The 27,283-nt window shown below is 34.1% G+C and overlaps 2 protein-coding genes across 3 annotated transcripts; one reads left to right on the top strand and one right to left on the bottom strand.

The window, feature by feature from the left end:
• The first annotated feature begins 4,132 nt into the window (after positions 1–4,132).
• On the top strand, positions 4,133–7,359 carry LOC140062491 (cytochrome c oxidase subunit 6C-1-like). Of its 2 annotated transcripts, none has more exons than XM_072108732.1 (4): positions 4,133–4,192; positions 5,070–5,209; positions 5,801–5,932; positions 7,115–7,359. In XM_072108732.1, exons 2-3 carry the CDS (start codon positions 5,098–5,100, stop codon positions 5,923–5,925), a joined length of 237 nt encoding a protein of 78 aa, XP_071964833.1. In that variant the 5' UTR covers positions 4,133–4,192; positions 5,070–5,097; the 3' UTR covers positions 5,926–5,932; positions 7,115–7,359. The 2 variants fall into 2 exon arrangements, with proteins under 2 accessions (XP_071964833.1, XP_071964834.1); XM_072108733.1 differs by lacking the exon at positions 4,133–4,192 and adding an exon at positions 4,504–4,522.
• Positions 7,360–8,228: 869 nt separating this feature from the next.
• Positions 8,229–27,059, bottom strand: LOC140063021 (xanthine dehydrogenase/oxidase-like). The gene is made up of 31 exons (XM_072109448.1): positions 27,009–27,059; positions 26,842–26,899; positions 25,959–26,055; positions 25,032–25,140; positions 24,388–24,576; positions 23,081–23,164; positions 22,653–22,794; positions 22,294–22,461; positions 21,818–21,894; positions 21,406–21,502; positions 21,109–21,218; positions 20,429–20,607; positions 19,576–19,738; positions 19,045–19,119; positions 18,655–18,772; positions 18,025–18,076; positions 17,403–17,529; positions 17,070–17,189; positions 15,595–15,816; positions 14,197–14,330; positions 13,724–13,898; positions 12,709–12,900; positions 12,387–12,535; positions 11,888–11,969; positions 11,555–11,779; positions 10,937–11,011; positions 10,403–10,455; positions 10,019–10,199; positions 9,506–9,694; positions 8,504–8,671; positions 8,229–8,279 (listed from the first exon to the last, which is right to left on the bottom strand). Exons 1-31 carry the CDS (start codon positions 27,057–27,059, stop codon positions 8,229–8,231), a joined length of 3,912 nt encoding a protein of 1,303 aa, XP_071965549.1.
• Positions 27,060–27,283: the final 224 nt, after the last annotated feature.

Here is a 27,283-nt window from a genome sequence, read left to right as displayed (position 1 = left end):
ATTTACCTCAACTTGATCACGCTGATTATGATACAAACAATTAATATGAGTCGTGCGTTTCACCGAACATCTTCTGTTCCTATGAACAACCAAAATGTAGGCCTACTGTTGTTCCATACCATGAAGGTATAGGCCTACCTATGGAGAAAAAAACAACCAAAATTTAGGCCTACTGTTGTTCCATACCATGGAGGTATAGGCCTACCTATGGAGAAAAAAACAACCAAAATGTAGGCCTACTGTTGTTCCATACCATGGAGGTATAGGCCTACCTATGGAGAAAAAAACAACCAAAATGTAGGCCTACTGTTGTTCCATACCATGGAGGTATAGGCCTACCTATGGAGAAAAAAACAACCAAAATGTAGGCCTACTGTTGTTCCATACCATGGAGGTATAGGCCTACCTATGGAGAAAAAAACAACCAAAATGTAGGCCTACTGTTGTTCCATACCATGGAGGTATAGGCCTACCTATGGAGAAAAAAACAACCAAAATGTAGGCCTACTGTTGTTCCATACCATGGAGGTATAGGCCTACCTATGGAGAAAAAAACAACCAAAATGTAGGCCTACTGTTGTTCCATACCATTGAGGTATAGGCCTACCTATGGAGAAAAAAACAACCAAAATGTAGGCCTACTGTTGTTCCATACCATGGAGGTATAGGCCTACCTATGGAGAAAAAAACAACCAAAATGTAGGCCTACTGTTGTTCCATACCATGGAGGTATAGGCCTACCTATGGAGAAAAAAACAACCAAAATGTAGGCCTACTGTTGTTCCATACCATGGAGGTATAGGCCTACCTATGGAGAAAAAAAACAACCAAAATGTAGGCCTACTGTTGTTCCATACCATTGAGGTATAGGCCTACCTATGGAGAAAAAAACAACCAAAATGTAGGCCTACTGTTGTTCCATACCATGGAGGTATAGGCCTACCTATGGAGAAAAAAACAACCAAAATGTAGGCCTACTGTTGTTCCATACCATGGAGGTATAGGCCTACCTATGGAGAAAAAAACAACCAAAATGTAGGCCTACTGTTGTTCCATACCATGGAGGTATAGGCCTACCTATGGAGAAAAAAACAACCAAAATGTAGGCCTACTGTTGTTCCATACCATTGAGGTATAGGCCTACCTATGGAGAAAAAAACAACCAAAATGTAGGCCTACTGTTGTTCCATACCATTGAGGTATAGGCCTACCTATGGAGAAAAAAACAACCAAAATGTACTCGTGTTTCTACACGAACACGTGTATTGCGTTTGCTACTCGAACAACATAAAATGTACTTCCATTACAGACCATTCTTCATTCTCCATTGGATTCTAAAAAAACTGTAATGCACTCTTATGCCTAAGTCACACAGCTGACTTAGGCAGAAACACAAAAAATATAGTATATTGATATAAGCAGTGAGTAAGGCAGAAAAACAAAAAACAAATTATGACTTAGACACTTTTGTTATGAGGCTGTCGATATCATCTATATACAAAAAATTTAATAGCATCAGCTCTTCAGATTAAAATTAACACTGATGATTTTAGAAAAGGAAAGTAGCAATAAAAGAGAAAGAATTAAAAAATCATGAGTCCCCTCTTCTTAATTGCCTAAGTCACACAGCTGACAGGCAGAAACACAAAAAACGATCTGAGCATATATAAAAGCACTCAGATAATGTACAGAGGGCAGTATAATGATATAAGCAGTGAATTAGGCAGATCATAAGTTAGCTCTCCTTAATTGCCTAAGTCACACAGCTGACTTAGGCAGAAAATATTGTCTTAAAAACATTGACGAAGTAATGATATGGTTTAAACGTTTTGTATTATAGCATGCCTAACAATGATTCGCGCTGGATTCAACGATTAGTACAGGGATTTTGTCGAAAAATGGCCAATTTTCAGCCTTTTTATTTTTCGACATAATTGGGTTCTATTGAACTATAAGATGATCATAAAGCAATATGTGATCATATACAGCTATAAAAACGTATAATAATTGAATTTTAAAAACTTGAAATTTTTGCCATATTTTGAAAAAAATCCCTGTATAGGGATTTTGTCGAAAAATTGCCAATTTTCGACCTTTTTATTTTTCGACATAATTGGGTTCTATGATACTATAAGATGATCATAAAGCAATATATGATCATATACAGCAGCAATAAAAACGCATAATACTAGAATTTTAAAAACTAGATATTTTGGCCATTTTTCTAAAAAATCCCTGTAGGCCTACAGGAGTTTTTCGAAAAATGGCAAATTTTCGACCTTTATTTTTCGGCATAACTGGGTTCTATGGTACTATAAGATGATCATAAAGCAATATATGATCATATACAGCAATATAAACGCATAATAATTGAATTTTGAAAACTAGATATTTTGGCCATATTTTGAAAAAATCCCTGTACTATTTTTAGTCGCGTGGAAGCGACTCTATAGTTCACTATGTCGGTCGGTCGGTCTGTCTGTCTGTCTGTCGGTCTGTCTGTCGGTCTGTCTGTCTGTCTGTCTGTCGGTCCGGTATCACTATGCGTTTTATCGCTTTATGACCTTATCTTGATATCAGTTTAATCTAGCTAAATCAATTTTTCACAGAATATTCCTTATGGCCAGGAATCGATGTGGTTATGATTTCACGGTGCGCAATAAAAAATTACGCGGTCTACGCACGATTTAACGAAATCACGTTTGTAATCATATCTTAACAACCATGAATCACAATTAAATAAAATTTGGTACTCATAAATTTCAGGGCATAAATCATCATATGGCAATACAATTACGTGCGTAGCGCATGTAACGCATGCGTACGCGCGCCTAAAATTTTCAAAATTTATTTTCGATGAAATAAGAGTACGTTTCAGGCAATTTTAAGCGTTTACAAATTTGCCATGAGTGCGCAGATTTTTGCGCGCGCACTGCGCGTTAAATGTTATTGCGCACTCTTTTTGCCCGATTTCTGTTTTCTTGACTTACTTTTCAACTCGAAATTACGTTATACGAGCACGTCAAAAGTGACAGGCTACGCACGTGTAAATTAAAAAATATAAATGTTTTTAAACATTTCAACATTTTTAAACATGTTCAGTAATTTCGGTCAGTATAGTTCACTATGTCGGTCTGTCTGTCGGTCTGTCTGTCTGTCGGTCTGTTTGTCTGTCGGTCCGGTATCACTATGCATTGTAGCACGCGACTTAATGGCTGTTGGCCTTGTTTCGAAAAATGGCCAATTTTCGACCTTTTTATTTTTCGACATAACTGGGTTCTATGGTACTATAAGATGATCATAAAGCAATATATGATCATATACAGCAGCAATAAAAACGTATAATAATTGAATTTATATTTTGGCCATATTTTGAAACAAGGCCATATAGATGGCTGCAGTCGCGTGCTCATTAGTGTTTACCGACCGACCGACCAACCTACCAACTGACCAAAATTACTGAACATGTTTAAAAATGTTGAAATGTTTAAAAACATTTATATTATTTAAATTTACACGTGCGTAGCCTTTCACTTTGACGTGCTCGTATAACGTAATTTCGAGTTGAAAAGTAAGTCAAGAAAACAGAAATCGGGCAAAAAGAGTGCGCACTCATGGCAATTTTGTAAACGCTTAAAATTGCCTGAAACGTACTCTTATTTCATCGAAAATAAATTTTGAAAATGTTAAGCGCGCTTACGCACGCATGCGTTACATGCGCTACGCACGTAATTGTATTGCCCTGGAATTTATGAGTACCAAATTTTATTTAATTGTGATTCATGGTTGTGAAGATATGATTACAAACGTGATTTCGTTAAATCGTGCGTAGACCGCGTAATTTTTTATTGCGCACCGTGAAAACATAACCACATCGATTCCTGGCCATAAGGAATATACTGTGAAAAATTGACTTAGCTAGATTAAACTGATATCAAGATAAGGTCAGAAAGCGATAAATCGCATAGTGATACCGGACCGACAGACAGACCGACAGATCGACAGACAGACCGACAGACAGACCGACAGACAGACCGACCGACGTAGTGAACTATAGAGTCGCGTCCAAAAATAAAGTATGAGAAGGTGTTTTTGCAGCCTTTTTCATCAAAAGATTTATTTCTTGCCTTTCGTTGAGTCTGCGCAGTAGTGTCGTGAACTGTTCCCCCGACGCGAGAATTTGTATCGTTTAGTAAGATTTAATTTGATTGTTTCGTTTTTTAATAATGAATGTTTAAACCATACTCTTGTTATAGGTCCTTAATTTATTAGTCTAGTTCTGAAAAATATTATTTAATTGAAAAAATAGCTGCAATAATTGGCATGAACGGTGTGCTAGGCCTAGGCTAGGCCTATATATGTTGGAAGAAGCCCGGGGAAGCGACCCTGCCCGGCATATATTATCTTTCTGGCCAACTGAATACCCTAGCCTAGGGCCTACTACTAGGCTTGTCGATTCATAATACATAGGCCTAGTAATAGTATCCATATTATATAGCCTAGAAGACCTGATTCAGTTTAGGTAAATACAGTATTGCTTTAAATTATTCTAAATATTTAGCCAAAAATAGTATTTATTATATTAGAGGCTCTTTTTAGCCCAAATACACGTGACATTTTTAGGCTAGGCTAGTAGGCCTAAATATACTCTATGCTATAGGCTAGGGTGTAGGCTAGCTACCTAGCCGGTATTTGACCTAGCGTAGGCCTATAATCTATATAATAAAACCTCTCCTCTACCTAGGCATAGCCTTGCCTAGTCATTGTGTAAAGGGAAGGCATGCAGTAAAAAAAAGTAAAAACATGTTCTCTTTATCTAGGCCCAGTACTAATAAGAGGAAAATATAATAATAATGTTACACAAAATGTACTAATCATCAAACACAAACAAGTAAAGATTAATAATACCTCTGTTTGAAAAAAAATAAATTCATTTTGCCTGATATCTATGGCACATGAGGGTGGAGAAGATCAAGATGAAGATGGATTTTTGGGGGGTTTTTTTTGCTTGAGTGTCCTCCATTATTTTTGTTGTTTTCATATTTTCAACATTCTGCTTTATTTCACAGGTCAACTGAAATAATATAATTTATCAAAATGTCTATTGCCAGGCCTCAGATGAGAGGACTTTTGACGTCTGCTCTGAAGAAACATTTTCTAATTGGAACAACTTTAGCTGTAGCAGCAGCATATGGTACAAAGGTCTACAGTAAGTTGGTTAATCACCAATCATAAGCTAGGTGTAGGCTAACTAAAGGTCTGTCTACACTACAAACTAGTTTGACAAAAAAAATTGTGATATGCCCAAATATGGTAGTGATATACCCAAATATAGTAGTGATATGACATCATGTCCATATGGGCACATCAAATGTTTGTCACATAAAGTTTGATAGTGTAGACAGAGTTTTATCATTTCATTTGGTTTTTATAAATCAATTTCTGTCACAAAAGACCCAACTAATTTTATATTCACCTGGAAGTGCAGTAATTCAGCCAATCAAATTGCAACCCTTTTTTATCTAGCCTCTACTGACCAATTTTGGCATACATGTACTATGCTATATAGCATCTTAATATTATAAGTGTAGTGAATTAATTTTAGTTATTGGTTTTTAGGTGGGGTGGGATGAGTGCCAGGAGTGAATGCTGTAGCTTTTATTAAAACTGAAAAATAATATAGCTATATTTTTCATGTCGTGGAAAATATATACATTTTTGATAATAAGCCTGGTATGGATGATTTAAATGTATTATTTAATTGTAAAATTATAAAAATAATTTTATTTTCATTATTTAGTGCTGGATAATCGAAAAAAAGCATATGAAGCATTTTATAAGGATTATGACATGATGAAAGATTTTGAACGTATGCGGGAACTAGGTGTATTCCACTCAGTTAAACCAATAGGATCTGAAGATTAAAAATGAGGTAAGTTCCAGTCTCACAACACACTTCACCCTATCCCTCTTTTAACAATGATTAAAGCCCCATTCCCTACGTTTTTTAGATCTAATTTAAGATCACAAACTATATTTAATGTAAAAATAATACTATATGGTCCTATTGCGATAACTTTTTTCGTCTTTAAACGGTTAAAAATGTGAAAAATAAATCGATTCTAATAATTATAGCGGCCCGCTATAAATCCCAAAATGCATTGCACGCGGATTGATATTTTTGTTTTTCACCTGTAATTCGCCCACTTTTCGATCGATCGTGAAGCCAAAACAAATGGAAGACTCCTAACTTTTCAGCGAAAATACCGGGTTTTCCCCAATTTGTATCAACGGAGTCTGGCAAAAATAGAAAGACAATTAATGCAGCAACTATACAACGTCAGGCTAGGTATATAGCTAGCGTACGATATCGATGTTTACCAGCTAGGCCTACAAAACTAAGCCTAGCTAGGCTAGGCCTAAGACCGTCCACGAGAGGTCGATCGCCGCGAGCTACTTAGGTAGTGCATTGTTTCTCACTTTTTATCATAATTTACCATAAAACGTACATTTAAGACAAGGAATGACATGGTTTAATGTTTTTAAAGTGATATATATGTATTATTTTCCAAAAAACGTCCAAAATTGCAGGGAAGGGGTCTTTAACAACATAACAAATATTTATTTACTGTAAAACCTGTGATTTACCTACCATGATTTTTACGTTCTCTGGATTTTATGTATGCATAAAATGACCAATGACGTCATTTTTAGTAATATTACTAGTAAAATAAAATAACAAATACAAAGAAAAAACAAAATATTCCAAACAAGATGAACAATAGGGAGGTTTCGCAACCTTACGAATACGATAACGAAAACGAATACGTCACACAAACGAGTATAGTTTTTGATCTATTTTGCACATTAGTTTTTAAAGTCCTAACTCACTTTCATGTTACACTAGGCCTAGGCAGCCAAGCAACACCTGCGCTTTGCTCAAATATATTGGACGGCGCCCTCAATATTTCATTGCCATGCGAAACAGATTTTTACTGGCTTCCAAAAAACAAATATGTGTGCGTGACGTATTCGTTTTCGTTATCATAAGATTGCGAAACCTCCCTAATATACTTTATCAACAACAAAAAATCTAAATATTCTTTATTTACAGATAAACTTCAAAATATGTACAGTTGCACTAGATTACTGGAAGATGATTGATTGACAGAAGTCATTTGTGCTGACGTACGTCAACAAAGACAAACAATGTTCTGGTTTGATAGTTTTAATTAATAACATAAAATAATCTTTCAAAAAGTTTTGAACAATAGATAAGAATATTTCGCCTACATTGTTGGAAAATATAGAATGTGAGATGGTTTGATGTAATTAAAACAAAGTTATTATTGAAATTGACGTCATATGGTTTATAATTTTATTCATACCTGTACAACTGAGTTTAATCCGAGAGATAACTTAATACTAGATTACCAGATTACATGGCCCTGCTCAGACATTCATAGTTAGAGTTCACACAACTGAGTTTAATCCGAGAGATAACTTAATACTCTATTACCAGGTTACATGTCCCCTGCTAAGACATTTATAGTTAACACACAACTGAGTTTAATCCAAGAGATAACTTAATACTAGATTACACATGGTCTCTGCTTAGACATTTATCGTTAAAATTGCTTAATTCAATATAAGAAGAGGTTAGAATTTATCGGGGATCTAGTACGCGAGCGCTAAATATTCTTTGGTACACGCGTATACGACTCATCGCCGACAAAATCGGCAAAGTTGAACATGGTTGAACTTTGCCGATTTGTCTGCGATGAATTGGAGAGACCTCCCCGATGCGCGTCGGCAACATTTGCGCGTGTAGCGATTTCAATGGAAACGGTGTAGCGATTTTATGGAAACCAGGCTTTATAAACATTAAGTTTTGAAGTAGAAACTTATTTAATAAAAAAAATAGCTTTTTGCTTATTTTTTATATCTCTATTGAGATCCAGCTACTGATACCCACATCTGTGTCATTTTTTCAGTAATTTGCCTTTGGTTTTACAATAAAATTAAAACAAACTTTTTAATCTAAATTCAAAATTCAAAAAACTGTTATTGTCCAATTTCATACACAATACATACAATTGGAAATGTGTCGTTTGATACACTACATAGTCCATCAATAAAACAATACAAGTTCGTCCATTATTATACATTAGTTGTAGTGTCTTCTTTTGATAAAAGCTGGTATTACTATAGAATCCCAAATAAAACCGTTATGATCTGATAAAGAAAGGTGTGAAGGTGCCAGGTGAAGCAGGAGGGAACTGAAACAAAAACAAATAAATAGCATTAGACCTAATAAAGTACGGTAATATGGTTTTTAAAAAAGTATTTCAGAATCTGAAACCAGTTGTGAGTTGTCGTCGTCTTAGGAATTGTAACAAGTTCTCGGAGTTAACAAAACCGGGTATAACATTGACTGATCAGTTGCGTAGTGGGAACCAGCCTAAAAGGCTCTCTCTCTCTCTCCCTAAACAGTCGATCTCACCTTTTCAGTAATGCTATCTGCACATGCCATCCTGATTCGTTCGGCAGTTGCTGGACTGTCCAATCTAAATATCTCTTCTTTACCGGCATCGCGTCTTGCAGCACGGATGGCATCTTTAATGGCAAAAAAGACTGATCCAGCTAATAGTAGTGGCGGCTCACCTATTGCCTATCGAAGGATATCAATATTATATGATTTATTTATGATTCATAATACGGCATTCACAATGTTGTTAAGCATAACATAATAAATTTGGAAAAGTGAGGCAAGCGATTGATTCGATATTTTGAATGTTAGTCCCTCTAGTTTATAGTTCTTCATTATCAATTTTCCCCAATTTTTTTCCATACAATATTTAGCTTAGGACTATGCTTTAAGAAATTCATTTATACAACTTTTATTAAATATAATTTTAAACAAGCACGAATGTGCAATACTCGTGGTACAGCAAAAGAAGCTGTAATGACGTCCTAAGACGGGATGCGACGTCACATACACATCAACCTTGCTACCAAATACGGCTATAAGGTCCATTTTTTAGACGTGATATGGCTGCATCCGGTTTGAAATTTAAAAATCTGGCTCTATAGCTTTGAGGACATGTACCTGTAGTATATTCATGCCAAACCCCAGCTTCATACTACAACGAATAAGGGAGGAGTTGTACTTTACAAATCGCTTTTTTTACTCAATAGTGTCCAGATGGAGGAGGAGGAGAAAATTAGTAAGTCCTAGACTCGGGTACCCCGAGTAATAAAAATCAAACAAAATCGTTCAATTTCATTAAAACAATCAATTGAATTGTATTCATTAATAATAAATCATATATACAGGTTAAATTACAGTAATAAATAAAAGTGGGAAGGACATAAAAAAATTAAGATATACAAGTTTTAAAAAATGCTAATAATAGTTCATTCTTATATAGCGCACATACGCAAGCTCTTAATGCGCTGCACATTATTACCCCAATAGATATGTGTTAACTCTGTGTAGGCCTACCTTTGATGAGCAAACAACCTTTTCATGTGGGACGCCGTCAAGCAGGCTGACGTTGAACGTAACAGGTATATCGGTAAAACTTGGTAACTTGTAAAAACCAGGTCCTTTTGTCAGTAACTGACCGGTGGGGCTCCATCTGTGTTCTTCCAACGTGTATAATCCATACCCTTGTACAAAAGCACCTTCAATCTGATAAATCACATTCAAGATAATCATACAAGTTGTTGAATAGCTATAGATATTTCATCATTATTTCCATTTTTTCGTTTTCAAAATTAAACAGTAGTTTAGGATTATTAATACTTTCAGAAATAATACTTTCAGAAATAATACACTATAAACGTTTGGAAATTTTAAACTTTTTTAAACGCAAATTGACATCACCATGTCCATAAATTGGCACATCTCACTTTTTGTCATATAAAGTGTAATAGTGTAGACAGAGCTTTAGGCTTTAGCTTGACTTTAAAACATCACATTACTGTTGATTATTCCGCACGGTTACAAACGTACCTGGCCTATGTCGATGGCAGGATTAATGCTATCTCCAACATCCATTACGATGTCTGTACGCAAAACAACATGATCTCCTGTTAAACAATCTATTTCTACCTCTGACACCGCCACGCCATACGTAAAGTAATACGATGGATTTCCAGATTTGGTTTGCCAATCAAATCCAATGTCTGGTGTCCTTTAACAATTTAAAATATATTAATTTACTATCACTATAGTAATAATATCTTGCATGGTGATTCTTGTTACTTTATCTAGATATCTCTAGTATATCATATCGTAATAATAATACAGCATCATTCTTTAACAATTACTTGTAGAACTCGTAAGTTTTTGTAAACCCTTTTACAATTACCTTTGTAGAACCCTTCAAGCACTTACTTATAAAAACCTGTGGCAGACAAATTCACTCTGTCAAAATATGCCGCCTTTACCTAAACAAAATAATAAATAATTTATTTAATCATCAGTTGAAAAATCAACTTTTACATTTATTATATCATTTGCATATTTCTAAAAAAAAAACTTTGAAAAAACATAGAACCCCAACATCATCCTCGTGCATTTAGTGCTCTTAATAGCAGTGAACCTCAAATTGGTTGACTGAGGAGAGATGATGGACCAGTAATGTATACCTCAAAAACACAGTGTAGGGATGAGTTGGGTCTTGCAAAATGAAATGTGTTTTCAGAAATGTACGTAAGTATGTATGTAAGTGAGCTCTACCTTAACAAACATGCTCTAAAAAGTCTTTGGGAGTGAAGTTGCTACATGCGAACAACAAACAATGTATGAGTTCCAAATTATCTTTATTTGTTCCACGGTAAACCATAACATTGACTAAGTTCTAAATTCTTTGTAAAGTGTTCAGTTTGTACTGAAATATTAGCCTGTTGAAATTCAAAGCTATCTTACCCATTCATTCCACGTTTTATTCGGTTCTTGTTTCTTGTAAGGTTCAAGTCTTTTACAAAGTTTTTCACATGCAATCTAACATGGTACAAACAAACTACTTGTATTAATCAGCAAAATAACAATAACAAAACATTTGTAATAGAAGAACTAATGTTGAGCTAAAAACTAACCAGTTTATTTCACGTTTACCACTTTCCAATCCTTCTGTTTGCTGGGATGTGTATATGGATACCAACCAATATATCTACATACCAAATATATATCTTACTATCTACACCCTCTATTCATCAGCCTGTGCCTTCTTTGTTTTATTTCGTTTATTCCATTCCACTCAGGCAGCGCTTGTCTGCTTAATACTATCTACTTTGTCCAAGTACTCTTACTTGATGAAGGGCTAGTGTTGCGCGAAAGCTCTGCTACTTTTTCTGGTTGTTTTACTTTATCGTTTTGAATTAGCTTTTTGCTTTTTTTATTTTGTATCTCCACAGCCATTGATACCCACAGCATTGTCATTATTTTCAGTAATTTGCCTTTGGATATATATATGGATATGTATATTTTGGGAAGTATCAATTTAATAAATTAAAATGTTAGTTAATTATTAATGTAGTAGTTTACCTTAACAGCCATTCCGTTCAAGTCAGAGCCAACACTAGCAGATGTTGGTGACGTGTTTGGTACTGTAGCTGTTGAAGTTTCATTGGTATGAATTCTACTTGCTGGAATGCCCAACGTTCGGCTGGCTACCTGGACCATCTTCGTGTACAACCCCTGACCCATTTCAACCCCACCATGTGTTAATAACACACTTCCATCTGTGTAAATAATAACCAACGCCCCTGCCTGTAGTTTTTCAAGAAAGAAATTGGCAAAGTTGTGAAAGAATGTACTAATGGCATCGTATATATGATTTAAGTGCTTTTTTCTCAAAGATCAAAATAAGTAACAAACCTGATTCAAAAATCTATTCGAATAACCAACTCCGTACATTATTGGTAAAGCTGCGATTCCTCGTTTCTGCCATCGTTTTGATCTGAAAATTGATTATAATAAATCAGTTGTGAAATCAAAAATGCATAAATGTTAGTGTTTACACGTTGCTGGTAATAATAGTAGTACAGTAATAATAATGAGTTTTTGTATAAACCGTATGCCAACAAAACTATACATCTGTCAAGTTGAAAGTCAGTTGGGTCAGACAAAATGACTATGTACATAATGACAGTTAGACGCAATAGCTACGTAATCGCATGGCGCGTCATATTCAATAATGCTCCATGGGAAGAAATTCAAAATAAACAATACATTCTCATAATCTGAAAAATTACTCAACTTTCTTTTATTTTTATTCATGTTTTATTTATTTTATTCATAATATGAAAATGGTTTAATAGTATTCTTGCGGATAGTTGTATTATGAACAATTAATGACAGCTCGAGCGTTATTTACCTATTGTATTCTTCTACTTGCGACTGTCTATGTTTATATTCACTGTTATCAAGGCATTCTTCCCAGCATCTCTTCAGCAACTGAAGATCCTCAACTTTCTGATTGAAATATGTTGATTGGCCAACTTGAAGCATGTTGATTTCCCGCACCTTATAACAAAAAATAACAAATGAATACAAAATAAATAGGAGTTTTATTAACTGTTAAGTTTCAGCTTATACGCATGCGTAGAGAGGGATTTGGAAGATGGAATCATGAATACGCATGCGTATAAGCTGACGCTTTAAATTCGTCTAGTGGAAAATTGGCTTAATGCATATACCTTGTTCTGTGAGATCCCACAAGCCAAAGCAATGTCTGAAATCCAATTTTCTACCGCCAATGTTGACTGTGGACTTCCAAAGCCTCTAAAAGCCGTATTTGAAGATATATTCGTCTTGCAACAGTACCCATGCGCCTCTACATTCGGGATGTAGTAAACATTCTGTACATGGAACATGGCACGTTCCATCACCTGATTAAGAATCATAAAAATAATTGAATTCAATTTCATTAACACATTTTGTTTCAATTAATGGTACGGTAAAGCCAACTTGAGCAAACTACGATTTTTACAAGAAAAATTTGCTAATTTTAGACGACCAGTTGCTGAAAACTATACTGTGCAGAAGTAAGGTGTACCTTCTGGACAAAATAGTTTGCTGAGGTTTGTTATTCAGTCTTTGTGATCCTGCATAAGAAAAAAATGACAATCCTCCAGTAACAGAGTTTACTTTTTTTAAAGAACCTCCAACCAGAATTCAAACTTCGAAGTTCAAAAACAATAGTGTGGTTAAGTTTGCTTTACAACAATTTTAAACCATGTTTCTATGTGTACAATAAATGAAATTAAATCAACCTGCAACATTTCTCGAAAAAGGTTTCAAAGAATATTCCTATAAACCAGTAATTATTAGGAGATAATCAGAGACAAACTTTCCAATTTACAATCTAAAAATATATATATTTTTTTAACAATCGGTAAAACTACTAAAAGATACATTTCTGTTAGCCTTGTGTTACAGTAGCACAGTGATTTAAAAGGCCAAAAGAAAATAAACTACTAAATGTTTTCGATATCAGTATTCACAAAGTTTTTATAACATTATATTTTCAAATTTTATGTAGTAAGCTAATAAATTGATCAGGTATATTTTTTAATTTAAAGGAACACATCTGTTTTTCATCTTTTTAAAAAAGAATTATCGCATAAAATAACATTATTATTCATATTATCGTTTAAAAAAACTCGCATGATGAAATACAGAATACAGTACAAGAAAAAACTTTATATTTACACTCAGTGATAAATCTTGAGAATGTCCGCAATTCATATACATATCAATTTTCAATGCTTGTATCTTTCCATCGTTGGTGAACCCCACTTTATAACGTGCAAGAAAGGCATGTCTGGTTCCCGTACTGGCCATGTCGTCGTTACGGTCTAGTACACAGCGTACTGGTCGTTTGCACCTTAAATAAATCAAATTTGTTCACGATAAATAATAATATTCATAATATTATCATGCATTTGGCATGAAATGAAAAGTAAGGATATTTTAGCCAACGATATATTGTTGGATTTAATAATATATATTAGAAACCCTTTAAAATGAATGCATATTAAATGGGTAACTAAGGAATTATCGTAACTTTGTCTATTTAAACCCATATGGAAATAATCTATGATTTGACCAATTACAAGCGAGTGGTTATTTGAACTGTCGCTTGTCATTGGTCAACAATTGCTTGCGTAGTAATGCGTACGTACGATTTAGCAGCAACGGCGGCAGCAGCGGCTGGTGGAATATTACCAGTTTCTTTTCCACCAAACGCACCTCCAACTCGTTTTGCTCGAGTTCTGACTTTATGATACTGTACACCGATGACATCAGCAACCGCCGCCTATAGTATTTAAAAGGAATAGAATATACAGATTACTTGAGTTTATGTCAATGTTAGCTGGTAATCCCACCAGAGAATTACTTGCGAAATGTACTTATGAACAACAAAATGTACTTCAGAATAGGTCAATTACTGGCGCAAAGCTTCAAAGCTCCACAGTATTTAAATACAATTATCATCCGGTAGCTTTTTGCTTGTAATGTAAAAATTATATTTTCATTTACTGAGACTATCGTACAAAGTTAAAAAGAAGCCACTGTGTTAGCCAATACTCCTAATAAGCTTGTTTACGAAATTAGCTTTACTTCCAAGTTCATGATATGGAAACTTTTTACGATTCCAACACTGAAAATAGTGGAAAGTGGATTGCTTGATGAATCATTTTCATAATTTCACATGGCACATATTTCACATGGCACATATTTCACATGGCACATATTTCACATGGCACATATTTCACATGGCACATATTTCACATGGCACATTTTTATTTGTATGGTCATTTTAAAATACAAAATAAGTAAAACAAGGCCATATAGATGGCTGCAGTCGCGTGCTGCTCAAGTTAGTGTTTACCGACCGACCAACCGACCGATCAACCTACCAACCGATCGACCAACGGACCGAAATTGCTGAACATGTTTAAAAATGTTGAAAATGTTTAAAAACATTTATATTTTTTTAATTGACACGTGCGTAGCCTGTCACTTTTGACGTGCTCGTATAACGTAATTTCGAGTTGAAAAGTAAGTCAAGAAAACACAAATCGGGCATAAAGAGTGCGTATTAACATTTAACGCGCAGTGCGCGTGCAGAAATCTGCGCACTCATGGCAATTTTTTAAACGCTTAAAATTGCCCGAAACGTACTCTTATTTCATCGAAAATAAATGTTGACAATTTTGAAAATTTTAAGCGCGCGTACGCATGCGTTACATGCGCTACGCACGTAATTGTATTGCCATATGATGATTTATGCCCTGAAATTTATGAGTACCAAATTTTATTTATTGTGATTCATGCTTGTGAAGATATGATTACAAACGTGATTTCGTTCAATCGTGCGTAGACCGCGTAATTTTTTATTGCGCACCGTGAAAACATAACCACATTGATTCATGGCCATAAGGAATATACTGTGAAAAATTGACTTAGCTAGATTAAACTGATATCAAGATAAGGTCATATACAAGTTAGTGTTTACCGACCGACCAACCGACCGACATAGTGAGCTGTAAAGTCGCGTTGCACGCGACTAAAAATACCTGTACTGATTTTAGAGTCTGTGACGAGGTTATAATGTCCATGACATCATCTTCGATGGTGGGTATAGCTATGCACGATTGTGTTTCCATGTAAAAGTGTTCTTGCTCGCCAACTTTTATTTCACCTTCTACTACTTGGTCTGAGTATTTGAAACCATCTAATACACTACCCTTTGTTAGTATCCTAGTCGGTTCGATGGAACTATTTTTTGCAATAGCATCCTTCAAATACAAAAAAAAAATAATTAAGAATTCCCACGGCCACACCTATTTCAAATACACTTCTATGATATTATACTATTTTACACTATATATTGTCTCCTGGCAATGTCTTTGTTAAATTTGCCATTTTAATGTCACGTAATAGAATATTCACTTTTATCAAAAATTGGATATAAAAATATTTACTTGAAAGAACTGTAATTTAAAGTAAAAAAAATAGTCAAATTTGTTTGTCAGACAATGGATTTTTTAATCTATGTTGTTTATTTATACTGTTAGTGCAATTCCTTAGTGAAAGTGAATAACTTGATTAAACCTTTTTTTTTTTTTGGGGGGGGGGGGGGGGGACAATAATTATGTCTTTAATAATGAAATTATTATATATCAGAAATGAAATGATGGATATATTACGGTAGCTTCTTCCTCATTTTATAATTGTCTTTATATTCTGTTATGTTTGATTTCGCTACTGCACATTTTATTTTCTTTGAAAAATAAATAATGGAAAAACATTTGAGAATTACATACACTAAGTAGATTTGAGCTGAGCGGAAATATAATTCTGATAGAAGAATATAATTGCCTATGAGGATCTCAAATACTGTATTACATTACACATGTATACAAGCAAAGAACTTATAACACAAGAATCTCCTGTTCGTCCGAAGCGCGTAACAATTTCCAAAGGCATTGTGGGATAGAATAGAGCTATGGGTGGCGCCATTGTGAGCTATGGAGTAGGGCGCCCGTATCAAATTAGAAAGTCAAAATCATAGAGGGGATCTGCTAATGCTCTAGGGGGGGGGGGGATAGAGTAATTGACTGAGGAGTAGGGCGCCCGCATCAAATTAGAAAGTCAAAATCATAGAGGGGATCTGCTGATGCTCTAGGGGAGATAGAGTAATTGACTGAGGAGTAGGGCGCCCGCATCAAATTAGAAAGTCAAAATCATAGGGGGGATCTGCTAATACTCTAGGGGGTAGAGTAATTGACTTCCTAGTTTGGAGGGGGCGCTGCTCCATGCTGTGAAATGGCGTCGCCCAGTTTGACCTTTTAACCCTGTACTTCCGGTACTGTGTTTTGAATGCAAATTGAAGAACAGGAGATTCTTGTGTAATAAGTTCTTTGATAAAAGTAAATACATATTCTATTACAGTGAAGTTAACGAAGGTTACATAACTTTAAAGGGAATAGAATTGCTATTCAATTTGATATATTATATTATTATTATTATACCAATACTATATACTAACTTCAATTGAGATAATTGGTTCCAATTCTTGATATTCTACTTTAACTAATTTTGCTGCTCGTTGCGCTATATCCCTATCCTCTGCTACAATTCCTCCAATGTATTGGCCAATTGAAGTTACCTGGACAACATTAGTAACAAACAAAATATTTAATGGTAAAGATAGTAACAGTTGAGACAGAAGAAAGTATACATTTAGACCCAGTTTGTGTATTTTTCTAAAGTCATCTAATTTGATAATTTGATACAAATCAGAAAATGTGATATTTTTTGTAAAACCATAATTTAGATATCCATCACATAGTCATATTACATTTATAAATCATGAACGTACATTACTTGTAGCGAACAGTTCTTCATCTTTTACCGGGTTCCCAATGAAATTATTTCCCGGAACGTCATTGTGGTCAACATAGACGTGGACACCACGAATAGCCAGGGCTGCCGTAGCATCTACTGATCTGTCAGAAACAAAATAAAAACTCTAACCAATAATAATACGTTTGTTTGTTTTTATTATGTCTCTGCACACACATATAACATTAACATTGAAAAAACAAAGTTACACTAGTTTGGCCACCAGATTGGCCACCAGATTAAAATCAAAAAATTAGTATATAAAAATGAATACGTTTAATAGAATAATAGACGAATGCGATCAACAGAGTAAAGTTGCTTAAAGATAATTAGTTAGAACAATGAATTGTTAATTGCAGAATTTGATATTTATATTTATTTTGTGTGTGTGTTACCGCTGCGTCGGTCCTGTTGGTATCATGAAATATAAAATAAATAATTTTAAAAAAAGTAAAGTTGTGCGGGTTCATAAAATAGTTCTGAGTTTTATTCATAGTGCTTTATTGCAGTAATTCACAGACCATTTAGATAGATATAAATATGTTTTTTTTCTTTAGTAAAAAAAACATATTGATAACAGTTAAAAAAATTAAACTTACTTTATAATTGCATGTGCTTTTTGGCTGAAAACTATGGCCATAAAGAGTTCATCTGAATAAAAAATGATAATATATTCATGTACAGTAATAAGTCAATATGGCTTATAGTTTATTTTGTCGTTTTCGCGTTGATATTGTTGATAATGTTAGATATTTGCATGCATTTTCTAGGCAATAATAGCCTGTCATCGAAAAAAAACCTTTCCAACCACCACCACCACGATAAACTACTTAAGCCCTGTTCTCACACATCTACAGTATATCCTGATGCCGATATAGATACGTGCATCGTACCTGCATCGTCACCGGAATATATCAATTCACATGGTGGTTATCGTATCGTGGCAGGAATATAACCAGTATATAGCGACTTCCAGTGAGAAGGGTCGAGGTATATATGGCCATTAAACGTGCCTGTAAATATTATTTGTTTAGGGCGTTATTAATTTATATAGGTTATGTTTACAGTTTTCCTAGCAATTATGACGGCGAATAATTCAATTCAAGAGATTGTTTATTTACGAAATGAATGCTATGCACCCTATGTTGTTATTTGTTACTTCTAACGTTTTCAGCGGATTAAAACAATGGAATCATACTACTATACGATATAGGCCTACGTTTGCTTACTTTGGAACGGAACAATATCGTCAACAAAAACAGCCTCCCCAGTGGCCTGTTGATAGGCTGATAAATGAACCACTGGCCTACCAACAAGATCAATAGGTGACCGGTCATCGCTAACCTCCTATAAATAATTGTAAATAAAAAAAAGAAGATTAAGTTTGCCACTATTGTTGTTTCTTGTACTACTGTAAACTGGGCTTATGGAAGAAAAAAAATAGAATTAAGACATAAATAAGGAAGTAGAATTTTCATTTTCAGATATTCTTGGAAATTGATTTTTTCAAGGGCACACACTTGTGAAACAATAAAATTGAATATCTGCTTGTAAAACAAATTTATTACGGTAATTAATCATATTTTAGATTGTTCTTGTATGCGCTTCATTGATCATACCTGGAACATTTGAGTGCTTTCCACAATACCACGTTTCAATGGAATAGACGCCGAAGACTCCTCCTTACTAGATGTCTACAAAGATAAACAAATAATATGTATTTCAGAAATTCAAGAAAAAATGAATCCCTAAGACCGTCTTTAAAATTCTGTATTCTTAACAATAAGTTAGATATACAACAAACATACATTGCATTCTGCTATCAGACGATAAGTTATTTTTAACTTTTGTACATGATACTGTTGTTACATGTTGATCATGTACCTATGTGTACAATGCTTTTATATTTTAAATGGTTTTAATATTATTGTTTTTTGGTATTTCTGCCAAGATAAAAACTACTATGAATATTTTGATATGGTTTTAGAATAAGAGTTTTGAATAGTGAAAATGATCTTATTATGTGTACTACGAACTATCTGTTACGATCTTCAAATCTCTTCACTAAATTGGAGAAAATCCTAATTTAGTGTGATCTTCCGTTTTGTATTGTTTATTGTATATAATATGTTTAATAGTAGATATAGTACCTTAGTTGTATTATCCATTCTAACAAAAACGTAGAACTTGAAGAAGAAACTAATGACAAGTGACTGTCTGTATTCGACCATTCCACCAGGAGCACCAGGTGAAATCGACATCTCATTGGCAAGATGAGCAGTGACGTCATTAAACAATGCTTGATCCCAAACTCTGAAATGTAACATTTTCCGAAATATTGTAAAGCTTGGTTCCCACTAGCAACGTAACGCAACCTACGCAACGTAAGAACATGCCCTTCCAATAATTGTGCTTGCCCCCGTCGCCTGCGTGAAATCAACCTATGATATTTGCAGCACTCTCCCGTCGTCGGTTCCCACTTGTGATTACGCAATACAGCACTGCGTCAATATGTCGCTGCGTTGCGTTCTAGTGGGAACTGTATGTATGCATTACGTTTTCACTTTTGTAACAACTTTGACGTTGTGAATACATTTGTTACATTTGGTGCGTTGCATAAACAATTTGCATTAGGTGTATTATAATTATTTATAATTTTTTTTCTCTTTTGTGGCGTAAACACCACTTTTATTCACAATAATATCATCTTACATGTCATCATCATAATTCATTATTATTACATTTTTTTAAATTTTGATCAACTTCATCAGTAACATTTTAAAACTTGTAAATTCACTTTGTATAATTATTTTTAAAGATTTTAGTCTAATGGTCTAATAAAATAATTATTGCGATATGCACACCTTGATGTTATTGACATAATTATGGGAGTATGTTTCCATATGTGTATAATCCAAAATGACTGGTGTAATTATGTGCAGTGCATTGACAGCTTGCTTATGTGCTAAAAATAAACTATTATTATTATGATCCCTGTCGTACCTTCCAATCATCAATTTCATGGTTTCCTCTGCAAGTTTTGTTGTTGGTGCCATTCCACCGAATGCGAGTGTGCAGTCTCTAATGGTATTCTCGTCGAAGTCCACTCTGAATGCAGCATTGACAATTGCTATGTCGTCATCGCGTCGATGTGCTTGTTTAAACGCCTTAAAATATTCTGTCTTTATTTTGTGAAAAAGAAAAATAACAAATATATGTAAATTGTGTATGGTTGAACTCTATAAACATTGTGGTGACATGTTCGGCGCCCCATACCTATGAGCCATCTTTAATCATTCGTATCACGATAGTAGTTATTTATGTTATGCTGTAGATGAAGACTATTCTCTTTATTGCTAATCACACTACAATTATAATCCAGAGTTTTTGGGGTTTTGTTTTTGCATTTCATTAGAAACACAATACAGATACTGCATTAGTCAACAGAGATGAAACCTTTACAGAATAATTGACAATGTAACACTTTGAAAAAGGCTTATGGACTTCAAATAGGCCTACAAGATCATATCTAAGAAATAATATTTTCGTTAGACCTTAATAAAATATTAGCTAAAGAAAGAGAAAAAGATCTATAAAACGATCTTAATATGAACAGTATCCCTTGGTTGTAAGTTTGTATAGAATAATTAAGTCGAACTATGATTTCTTTCGAAAAAACTTACTTGCTTTGTAAAAGGTACAGTAATTGAAATCAGAGTTTCATTTTCCTTCATAGAATTCTTCCGATAGCCAGTAAAAAAATCATTTTTGATTGAGACCATACGCCGAACTCCTAATAACATTTGAATGTGTATCATGAAATAATTATAATTTATGCTAATTAGTAGGCTTCATATGTTTCATCAATAGGCTTTTGTACGTGGAATTGAATAATATAAGCATGAATTATTATTATTAAAGGAAGGGCCAGAATAATAATAATTAAAAAAAACATTAGCCGAACAATATTGGAACATTACCATCGGTGTCAGCAAACTCGAGCGTACTCCCGGCAGCCATGAATATTGGATTTAAATCAGATATTGGACTTCCGGTAATTATATTTCCACCAACAGCCTAAAATAAATATTTAAGGCATGGTTTGTTGATGAAAATATTCAAAAAGAAAAGAGAACAGGAGACACTAAAGCTCTGTCTACACTTATCAAACTAGTTTGAATATGGTATTGATATTCCCAAATATATTAGTGATATGACATCATGTCCATAAAATGTGATAAACAGAGCTTAAGAGATACACAAATATTTGCAGAGAGCGAGTAGCATACTCATAATCCTGTGATTGGTTTTGTGAAGTTTTACGTATTGCAAAAAGTGGGATATGAATACGCAAGCGCAAAAGACACTTTTTATTTCCGCGGATAAACTTACTGCAACGTTCCTAATTTGCTGTCCAGCAAACCAGTGAAGCATATCGACAATTGCAACTAACGATTTACATTTGTAATCTGTAAAGTAGAAGAATTCAACAAACACAAACAATTGAGTTTGTGGTTAATTTATTTTGTAGTTTCTTAAGTCTTGAGGTATAATAATAATGTTAAATTATTATTATTAGAGTTTTCATTCAAATGTCTGGTTCAGCATTTTATAAAATATAGATCGTCGACGTCATAATTCTAAAGCGTACGGGTCCCACTAGAACGCAAAGGGGTTTGATTTCACGCAGGCGGAGGAAAACACAATTATTGGAAGGACATTTTCTTACGTTGTGTAGATTGCGTCGCTAGTGGGAACCAAGCTTTATCTTGCACACAGTATAGCAATTCTTAACCACCCCGTCCCAGCACAACCATTGTACGCCACTGTACATAGTCACCTGGATATTTTATGCATAATATTAATACCTGGGGTCTTCTTTATCGTGTCTCTTAGGAATGTGTCGATTCGTGACAGCGTTACAGATGCTCCAATTCTTACACCTTCGTCATACAACTCAATAATGTTTAATTCAGTCACGTGGGCAACCGAAACTGTTACGGGATATATCATTTTTCTCTGTTGTATTTCAACTCCTAATATACAAAAATATCCGAATATGCCAGTGTGAAATACGGATTTTAAGTGGGATTTTATACATTGTCTCTACATACTGTACAAACCTAGTAACAGAAATAAAATGCATTAAAACACCACGTACATCGAACCTAGATGATTGTCAGTATAGTCAGTACAATCAATGACATATGCAGAATTTGATACTAACCAACTTCCGTATTTCCTGCAACAATTTTTGCGTCTGGAAACCGTTTTCTCATATCTAGCATCTGTTGAAGATTTACGGGTCGTAACCATGTGGCGTCATTACACGTAAAGCGCACAGGCATTGGCTTTTCATTTTCTATCATCTTGAGGAAATTGAAATGGAAACAAAAACATGATTGAGGAGACGTCATACATAATCTAAAGTGTGGTTCCCACTAGCGACGCAACGCAGCGATGTATTGCGTATTGCGTAATCACAAGTGGGAACCGACGACGCAACAGTGCATGCTACAAACATCGCAGGTTTGATTTCACGCAGGCAGGGACAAACACAATTATTGGAAGGGCATTTTCTTACGTTACGTAGGTTGCGTTACGTTGCGTCGCTAGTGAGAAACAAGCTTTATACAATAAAGGTTTGATATTTACCAAAATAAGCTCTTGTGGAAACATGATATCTTTTGTAGAGTCATACGATGTAAATTCAGATGGTTGAAACAAAGTTGTTGAAATCTGTAAAAGAAAGCGTATTGTTTTATTTGCCGAACATTGTATAATCTTTTAAGAAAGTTAACCTTCAAAGTTTGACCCATGGATTAATCAAGTTTCTTCTTCTTCTTTGTGCAAAACATGTGTAGAAGGAAAAAACATTTATTAGATCTTATCTTATTCTAGAACTATTCGTACCATAACACTAAACCAACCTTTAATATGGGATAGTTGTTTTGCTTATAAATAAGGGGTATTTTTACGTTCTAAAGCCGTTATCGTAATTCACATAGTAGGCCTGGAGTAATTGAACTCAAGACATTACAAACTTACTAAACACGCCTTCATGGGCTAGACTGTTATTATAAACAATTATATATAGCTCCTTTAGGCAGGTATATTCAAGAGAATGGAAACATTAGGAAACAGTTATCATGCGGTAGCTTAAAGTTTACTACGGCTGAAAAAATGGGTATTTGGAAACTCAGGCTGGGCACACCCCAAACCACGTCTGGGAAAAGAGATTCTATGAAAACTTTTGCTGATAAATATTGAGATGCATGTAGAAGGTTGTTATAGTAAGAAAAAATTCTTGTTTTTACAGTTGTCACTTATCAATGATACTTACTCCATTGATTCCACTGTTGGATTTACAGCTTTGTGTGTTTCCATTTGCACAAACTTTTTTCGATCCTTTTTTGTTCTGACAACATGTTTTGCAATTCGTTTTGCATCCAATACCATTAATTTCTGATTCCTTTGGAATTAAAAACCTTAATTTGATTGCGACGTTATGAAATTAATGAAAACAATACAGTTACAAATTACAAAGGGCTTGGTTTAAAACAAAATATTATTAACGATAACACACACTCATGAAGATTAGCATAAACAATAATTTTACAAACCGATTAAATCTATAAAAGTATTGTTCAGTCAGATTTCTATGTATATTTTATATGCATATGACAATAAATGGAAGTAATTTTCCACAGATGAATACAAAAACACTACAATGTTAACGCTCAGTGTTCATATGATTGATGATCTTATATAGGATCATTGGTAGGGACAATTATTTATTCTATAGAAAATATAAAATAGGAAAATTCGGTGTTTTGTAAAAATGGTAACAAATGAACAAAAGAACGAATTCCTTCTGTTTAAATAGGCAAACCAAAATATCACGTTATCAGCAATAGTTGCTAGCCAGATTTCGATTCCATTTTATTTTTTAATGATATTACCTTTGTAAAAGTTCTGTATCCCTCCAAGATTGGTCGGTAACCAGTACATCTGCATAAGTTGCCCTGAAAGGCGTCTTCAATGTCTGGCATACATGGTTGATCGTTGTTTCTCAGGAGGGTGTACATAGACATGACGATGCCAGAGGTACAGAAGCCACACTGAGAACCATGTGCTTTTGCTATCCTTTCCTTTACATAAAACATGAATTACATGTATGTACGATTAATTTTATGATACTACTGTAAAACATAGTCTAACAATGAGAATGGGAACACACCATCATCCAGATGCTGCAATGGTCAAAACCTTTATTAATTTAAATTGAATAAATACTGTATGTGTATATAACTTTTAATTTTTAAAATTTTAACCGTTTTTATTCGTAACTTTTCTGCCTGTTGTTTTCGTCTTGTTGTTGTTGTTCTGTGTTTTTTTTTAAATATATATTTGTAATGTGTCTTTAAGAAAGCCTGCTATTGTCCTTGGCTGTTGGATGTATAAATGTGAAAACAAATAAAAATAGTATTTTACGTAGAATAAACAAATTGCAGTGGTTGTCCACAACGAAAAAAAGAGTGATTCACGCTTTTTAAAGCAAATATTGGTTTAAAAGTTTTATAATAGTATTAGCATTTACAAACACCTGAACTGGATGTAATCCGTCTTCTATACTTCCAATCCCCTCTACAGTTGTTACTGACGTCAGGTACACTTGGCATACTGTTGTCAAACATGCGTTTACGGCTACGTGACTGCAAAAATAAATTGTCCTATACGGTTCAATGCACATTGACCGTGACTTACCAACTTGACCATGCATCGTAGATACGTTGAAAATGAGTGTAATGTATAGGAAAGAATTGGGACTTTCATAAACATTCGACTTTCGCGATTTTTCGACTTACGCGAATTCGACTTAGGCGGAGTCGACTGTAATTCAATAATAATTAATTGTCATTCAACTTTAGTAGGCCTACACTAATGCATTTCCCATTATTGTGCAGTGTGTATTTGGTGTAGTGTAGGCCTACAGATTATATCTTCACCCTAATCCCTAATTAATTGTATTTTCTAATTTATTCTTGAATGACTTTTTCAACCGTTTTAGCTTTATTGCGGCTTTGTGAAGGCCTAGATCTTAAAGATACTGTTACTGACCAGTAGTAGTTCACGCGTATATTCTAGTAATTAATTTTTAATGTCAGTCACAGCGAGATGGTTGCCAAATTAATACAATTGTTCATTTTACATTTTATATACCGGTACTGTATAAAAAATAAGTGGGGTTTAACTGGCAAGTGTCCATTCTGGTCCATTATAATAATTATTAATTTGTTACATTGCGTGACCTTACTGATTATTTCCGTCAAATCAACGATTTTTATTCTGATTTACTATGCTGATATAATCTTAAAAAACTTTTCTTATTATCACTACTGTAACCTTAGTTAAAATATAACGTTGAAAAGACGTAGGCCACAATTAGCCATATTTGATATATTTCTTTGAATACAAATACAAAATACTACATATAGTTATTTGGCCAGTCTACTAGTTGTAGTTGTCTTACGTTATATTTGTTGTCAATTTATTATAACTAGACACCATAACAGTACATGCACCGCATCCTCCTTCACCACAACCTAGCTTGGATCCTGTTAGCCCCACTGAAAAGTAATTAAGGTCTAAACAATTGTCACGACTTAGTCAACCTTAAAAAGTGCTATCTCTCACACTGGTCTAATATACAATAAACTCAGTGATCCAACAGATAATAATGATATATTCCGTAAAATGTTTTTTTTTTGTTCTGTTATTGTTTTTGTTTAATTTGCTGCAAAGGGTAATGTGTTGCTCTGCTCTGCCCTGTGCCAATGTTTTTGTATTATGTACTGTATTATATTTTGTATGGTCAAGTATGGTCATGGCTTGATAGTGGTCTGGTCAAACTTACTTGATAGTGGACAACGACGGATACGCTTGGTTGCTCTAAATACACTGTAGCATTGTCCTTAGACTATTATTCAGAGGGACTGCTACTCTTGTAGTTACAGTAATCTTATTTATTTTAACAGTCCTTTATCAATTTATCTCTGTATATTTTATCTTATGGTTTGTTGGTCAAATTCATTCATTCATTCAAGAAACATTTATTGACCAAAAATATTATATCATAACATTAACAATTGACATATATTGGTTGACATATAATATATAGTCGAGAGACTACAACTATAAAATGAAAATGAAATTATAACACGTGTATATAAATAAAGTGCAAGGGTCCCTTATAATACATGCATTCATGAAACAAATTCCGCAAAGTAGTAAAAACAATAGTATATGTACAGTATATATCTGTTTAAATGTGAAACCTAATAGTTGTTACTAATATTTATGTATATACAAAATATGTTATTAGTTGGGTTACGATTTTGTTGTAATAAGGATACATTTTCGACGCAGGTAACTGAGTAACGTCATACTGGGATCAATATTTAGGTCAACAATCTGAAAATTATAGATAAAGAAATTGAAATGACAAATAATTCCTTAAAAAAGGATCCACATTGAATAATTACAATAAGTTAAAGTTATTTTACTTATAAGTTTTACCCACCTTCCGTCCATTACAAAAGAAAATGAACTCTGTCTCCTCCTTTTTTGACATTTTTTTGGATATTTAACTCGTCTAGGTCAATACACAAATATGAATGATTCTTGTGCTCAACGTATTATCTATCATATGGTTTTCCAATGCGCTAATTCGTTGGCGGCGCTGTACTACAAACCAAATTCATACGCAATAGGGTTGGTGAAATTCAGTCCAAAATACGCAGAATTTTTTCCAAAATACGTCAAGTTGAGGGCGCTATACTAATCCAAAATACGCGA

Source organism: Antedon mediterranea, chromosome 11 (genome assembly GCF_964355755.1).
Source record: "Antedon mediterranea chromosome 11, ecAntMedi1.1, whole genome shotgun sequence".
NCBI classification, from domain to species: Eukaryota; Metazoa; Echinodermata; class Crinoidea; order Comatulida; family Antedonidae; genus Antedon; species Antedon mediterranea.
The sequence above is the reverse complement of the archived record's forward strand: the minus strand, read 5'-3'. Positions and strand labels throughout refer to the sequence as shown.

Excerpts from the sequence above, each read along its gene's own strand:
- LOC140062491 (XM_072108732.1), top strand. The coding sequence starts at position 5,098 with ATGTCTATTGCCAGGCCTCAGATGAGAGGACTTTTGACGTCTGCTCTG. Across the intron at positions 5,210-5,800 it reads ATATGGTACAAAGGTCTACA|TGCTGGATAATCGAAAAAAA; the intron begins GTAAGTTGGTTA and ends TTCATTATTTAG.
- LOC140063021 (XM_072109448.1), bottom strand. The coding sequence starts at position 27,059 with ATGTCAAAAAAGGAGGAGACAGAGTTCATTTTCTTTTGTAATGGACGG. Across the intron at positions 20,608-21,108 it reads CTGTACCTTTTACAAAGCAA|ACAGAATATTTTAAGGCGTT; the intron begins GTAAGTTTTTTC and ends CACAAAATAAAG. Across the intron at positions 17,190-17,402 it reads AACTGTTCGCTACAAGTAAT|GTAACTTCAATTGGCCAATA; the intron begins GTACGTTCATGA and ends AATGTTGTCCAG.